This window comes from Arachis ipaensis, chromosome B05, assembly GCF_000816755.2.
Source record: "Arachis ipaensis cultivar K30076 chromosome B05, Araip1.1, whole genome shotgun sequence".
Classification (NCBI taxonomy): Eukaryota; Viridiplantae; Streptophyta; class Magnoliopsida; order Fabales; family Fabaceae; genus Arachis; species Arachis ipaensis.
The window spans coordinates 23,434,051-23,440,055 of record NC_029789.2 but is presented as its reverse complement, the minus strand read 5'-3'; the positions used below and the strand labels follow the sequence as shown (position 1 = coordinate 23,440,055).

At 37.6% G+C, this 6,005-nt stretch overlaps 1 protein-coding gene across 1 annotated transcript; it reads left to right on the top strand.

Annotated features, from left to right (window-relative positions):
- On the top strand, positions 1,650–3,280 carry LOC107643344 (F-box/kelch-repeat protein At1g23390). The gene has a single exon (XM_016346958.2). The coding sequence runs from the start codon at positions 1,862–1,864 to the stop codon at positions 2,978–2,980; it is 1,119 nt and encodes a 372-aa protein (XP_016202444.1). The 5' UTR covers positions 1,650–1,861; the 3' UTR covers positions 2,981–3,280.

Here is a 6,005-nt window from a genome sequence, read left to right as displayed (position 1 = left end):
CAATTTGATTGAACTTGGTTCGTTATTTTAATTGATTGTAGAGATTTATTGATACTCAAATTTATTAAAATTAAAATGAACAGGAAGTTTTACAAAGGAAGGTGAGATGGAATGGAATTAACTTCCGTTTATTATTATGTGTGTTTAATGCGTGAGAGTGAGAATTTAGCAAATATCAATAACTGAATTTTGTGCGTCAATAACCAAATAAACTACAATCCATCCACATTCTTATTGCATTTACCTTATAAGTAGTTCAGTTCCTTAGTTGTGTGGCCAACGTCATTACATCAGAGTATAACATTTTGGTTTTTTATAATTTCAATTAAGCGTAACAATATTGAATATGATTTCAAATCCATTTCAAATTAGTAGATCAGATCATCAACTTGTTTAGGCCTGAATTAAACAAAGGGCTTCTTTTACTAAATAAAATACTAAGTTAACTACGTTCAATTTCAATGGGGCAAGCTAGGTTACCTAACTTTAACTTCATCACCATTTTATGGCAGCGACTGAAATTGATATCACAGAGTACTGTAATGATTTAAAGAAAAAATGGGATTCCCTTACCAACATAAGAAAGATATGTCCAAATATTCTTTAATTTGTTGGTTTATTCTAACATTAGTTGGACATTGCTTTCCCACTCAAGTCTCAACTTCCCAACACCAACCAACATTTAACAAGTAAAATTCTTGTTTTGTAAGACTTGCTTATATTATATCCTATAAGGCTATGATCCATGTGGTGGTTGTAGGTATGCATTATTGTAATAATTCTTTTTTTTTTTATAAAAAGTATTAATTAAAACAAGTAAAACACTAGAATATCTAAAATTTTTTCATATACTATATAAAAAATTTGGTTATGGGATTTAGGGTGGTATATTGGATGAGAATGGGTGAACCTAGTGTATTTACGCATGGATGAAAGTGTCAGGTAGAACTGTAGAAGGGTAACACGCAGGGGACATGTTGCAACACGTGAGGGGCGTGTTGGACACGTGACAGCATCCTGGCCAATATATGGGAGCGTGTTAAAACATGTGGGGAGCGTGTTGAATAATTTCCACAATACTGTAATACACTTCAAATATTAATATTCAACTAAAATACTATCTCTATTTTCATATTTAAAATATTCAACCAAAACACCATCTCTATTTCTATGTTAAAAATAATTTCTGTATAATTGTTAGTTTATATTACCGCTTTTGATTTTTTATATGGAGAAGAGAATGTAGCAATACAACAATGTAGAGAAGAGAGATGTTTTATATATATATGGTGTTAGCAGAAAACGGACCCTCCATTTTGAGTTTGAAAAAAAAATAAAAAAAGTTAAAAATCTTAATTGGACCATCCAATTTTTATTTTAACAAATTAAAAAAAATAAAAAATACATATCAGACTCTCCGATTTAGTGTTTATTTTCTTCTTTAAACAAATCGAACCCTCCAATTTATAGTTTATTTTTTTTATCAAACAAATCGAACCGTCCGATTTGAATAAAACACCATATAAAAAAAATACATAATTTTCTAATAATAATGTATTACACATATATTTAACCAATATACAAAAAAATTAGCCTCATATTACACTTACACCTATGGAAACAAGGAATCTCAAGGCTGGATGCATTGTGGCAAAATACTAAATAGACTAAGCCAATGAAAATATGACATGTCACACACCCATTGGACAATGTTTGAACCCATCATTTTCATTCCTCTTTTCCCACACTATATAAACACTGAATCCTATCTTCTCTCCTTCACACATTACACACAACTCAAGTAAGCAGAGCTATAAGCTAAGCTATTCGACTATTCATTATAATCCATATTTCTAAATCAATGGCTGCAACAGCAGAAGCACCTATTTATGGGGATATCTTAGAGGCAATATTCTCGCACGTGCCACTAATCCATCTCGTACCGGCTTATCACGTGTCAAGGGCATGGAACCACGCTGTATCCTCCTCCCTGGCACACGTTAACCCCATCAAGCCATGGCTCACGATCCTCACACAGAGTAAACGTGATCCTCACGTGACAGCCACTTACGCCTACGACCCCCGCTCGCGCGTCTGGATTGAAATGAATCTTCAACCGTCGATCGAGCACGCCTCCGCCGTCCAATCATCCCAATCAACTCTGCTCTACACGCTAACCCCCGCGGGCTTCGCCTTCACGGATAGTGAAGGTGCGTTCCGCGTCTCGTGGCACAACGCGCCAGCACCGAGCGTGTGGCGCACCGACCCAGTCGTAGCGCGCGTGGGTAATCGCGTTGTGGTAGCTGGAGGCGCGTGCGATTTTGAGGACGACCTACACGCGGTGGAAGTCTACGACATGGAGGCACGCGCTTGGAACACGAGCCAGTCCATGCCTGAGCTGCTGAAGGGATCTGCAGGGTCCACGTGGCTCTCAGTCGCCGTTGTCGGTGACAAGATGCTGGTGACGGAGAAAAAATCCGGCGTGACTTTTTCGTTTGATCCATTTTCTGACACGTGGCACGGACCGTACGATCTTCGCCCGGATCAGAATGTGTTCTATTGCCTCACCGGAATCCTAGCGGGGAAATTGACGGTGGCCGGGGTGATGAGTGGCGCGGAAAACTCGAAGAGAGTGAAATTGTGGTCCGTGGAAGGGGAACTAGCTTCGGGTTCGGGATTTTGGTTCGAGGAAGTGGGAGAGATGCCGAATGAGATGGCGGAGAAGGTCATGAGAGGTTGGGATTTTGGTTCGGTGGTAGTGACTTGGGTTGGGAATTTTGCTTACGTTATGAACCCGGTTAAACCGGAGGAGGTGGTGGTTTGTGAGGTCGGGGCCAGGTGCGAGTGGTGGAGCGTGAGAAACGTTGCTGCGGGGGATTTGACGAAGAGAATGGTGGTTAGTGGCGGTGGCGTAAGCTTACAGGAGGTGCAGCGGGCGGTGGTTACGGAGAATCCAAGATTCTGCATGAAGCTAGTGTGAGTTTCTGGTTGTGAAAGAAACTTGAAAGTTGTGGCTTGTGAGTTGCGCGTGATCTTTTCAGAGTGATGTGACTTGCACGTGACTGTAGGTGCAAGAATTCAGAATTCACTCAATTCAGAGTGGTTTGCGTGATTAATAATCTTATCTCTTTGTTGTTTGTGCTTTGGACAGAATTGGTCAAGTGCTTATCTTCTATCTACATTCTAGCCACTCGCTTATGTATTGCAATTTACTCTTTGAAAGTGATCGATTGCATCAATGATACGGAAAATTAGTATTTTCTAAAGAGAAATTAATCTTTGTTTATGTTTAAATGAAAAAATATTAGATGAATAAAGATGAATAAATATTTTAGTAATTAAAATTTTAACTAATTTTTAAAAGGCTACCGATAATTTTTTTTTAAAAAACTTTTTAACATATCTCATGCGAGATCAATACAAAAATTTTGTGAAAACAACTACAGACATTTCTATAATAAAAAGATAAAAATACACAAACTAGAAAGGGAAACCATAACGCGTGTAAGAACGTGAAAATGCACGCTCCGGCACTCCCATACTCACTAGCCCTGTTCGACCTTCTCTCTGCTCAGTGTACAGAACTACAGATTCCTCAAACAGGAATTTAATTTTTTTGTCGGTAGAAGAGGTACAGATTTTTCAAAGTAAACGATGGTGTGGTGTGTGTGTGTTGAATTTGTACTGACTGAAACCAATGAGCAACACAACACGACATAAATGTTAAGACTAGGAGTGTCTTCCAGAAGCGAAGGGGCGTCCACAAAAATATATATATTCAAAGAGATAATTATATTGTTGGGCAAATCACTTAAAAAAATTAGATGAGATTCAATTTTACATAGATGCCATAAAATAAAAAATGTTATCTCATGTTTTGATTGATATTTATATATAAATTCAATTGACTAAATTCGATTTAGTCATTCTAATGTTAAATTGAATTAATAAAATTTAAATTATTAGGTTTGTATGTAAATTGAATTTAGTAATTTCGATTGATTGTGTTTTAAAATTTGAATTGAGTTACTATAGTAAATTAAAATTAGGTGCTTCAATTTAGGTTCATAGTTTATATTTTTAATAAATCGAATGGATTGAATTTGATTTAGTAGTAACGTTTACTAATAATAAATTGAATTCACTAAGTTTGATTTAGTATATATGTATCTATATATAGAATTTAAATTCGGTTATTTTGAATTACATTGACCAACCTTTCACCCCCAAAAGGCACCATCCAAAGAAAAGTGAGGAAAGAAAACCACAAAATTCAAACTGTAAAAATGGAAGACTACTCGAATCATATCTATCAATTAGACGAAGTTGCCCATATTGCTGGTTCTATCCATGAAGAGGATAGTGAATAAAATTTATTTTTTTAAGAAAAAAAGAATTATTTGTGATATTAAGTTGCTTAGAATTTCAGTATATGCATTATTAGGTGTGTTGCCTCCGGCAGACTGTATCGACAAGTTCACTGCGAAGTGCACTTGAATGCAGGAGACGTCAGTGACCTTCCTCAAGGTGCAGACGAGGAGACAGTCAGGAGGTACGCAAGAGCGTACATCATGATGCTATTATCGACGCAGCTCTTCGGTGACAAGTCTAGTACACGTATGCATGTTCGGTGGCTACCGTAGCCTTTCTAATAGAAACCATACCGCTCCTCCGTTTTCTTTTGGTAAAGGGTCGAAATCAGTCCCCGACTGAGTTTCTTCTTATAAAGATCTCCGGTTTTAATTCAACCAAGGCATAGTAGCTCCGATTAACCTCTAGGTGTTTTTTATAGAAAACTGAGTGATCAGACATCCATATAACTCCATCTTATTGCTCATTGTTCAAGGGTCTAATGGCTCTGATACACTCTCCGATTTCTTGTGGATCTTGATTTGCAGTTGTAGAGAGGGACCATCCGGAATTTAAAAAAAAAAGTATGTCTGCAACTTTTACATTTATTTTGGGGAACAAAAGACTCCCCTATGATCAGGTTAGAGGACATAGGCAGATACAATTGGGGATCCACTGCTCTCTCGTGGTTATACCGATGATTGTGCCGTGTGGCCAACAGGAACGTGGTTAAGTTGGCCGCTCCATTGCAGCTCCTCTAGTCATGGATCTTTTGGCGATTCCTGGGTTTCAGGCCCGATGGTTTTATGCCTTTCATTGGCCGTTGGACCAAAATTTCAAGGAATTGACCAAAATTTTCATTAAAAAGCTTTTTGAGGCATATTTACAAAAATTTGACATGCAAAGTCATAAACAACATAATTTAACATTAACAAATAATCTGTGTAGCACCAATTTATAAAATTCAGCATCAATGACACCAAAAAAGTCAACAGTGTTGATCATAAATTCATTAGACAGTAGTCTAATTAATTTAAAATAGCAAAACAACAAAACATAATTAACACAGTGAATGAGTACAATTAAACAATTACCCAAATAAACTCAGCAGCAATTTTTCCATGAATTCAATCAGCAAACTCAGAATAGTTACAGACACTTTCAGCAATAATTCAGAACCTATAAATCTAAACTGAACTATCCTAACCACCTAAATTCACTAAAATAGAACATTAAAATAACTAAACTAATTAAACCAATCTAATGAATGAAAACTAACTAACAGGATTTGAAAGAAAAAACAAAGTTCAAACCAAAAACCTTGAATGCATGGTGTAGAAAACAACAAAGAATGATGGAGGAAGGAGACGGCACTATGATGTTGCCAGCGTTAGAGGTGGTGGTTGTGAGTTGTTGGAGCAGGGAACTGGACTACAGTTGCCCTATTCTGCTTGGTCCTGGCTTAGAGAGGAGAGGGTGAGCTGGAAACTATGGGCTGAGAAGGGTGAAAGGAGAAGGAGGAAGGACCGCGGCGGCGTTGAGAGGGAGGGGAAGAAGGAGAAGAAGGAGGCGTCAGTAGCTAGAACACGCGAGAGAAAGGGATGGTGGTGATGGTGGTGAGGGTTCAAATGAGGGGGAAGGGGTTCGTGATTTGA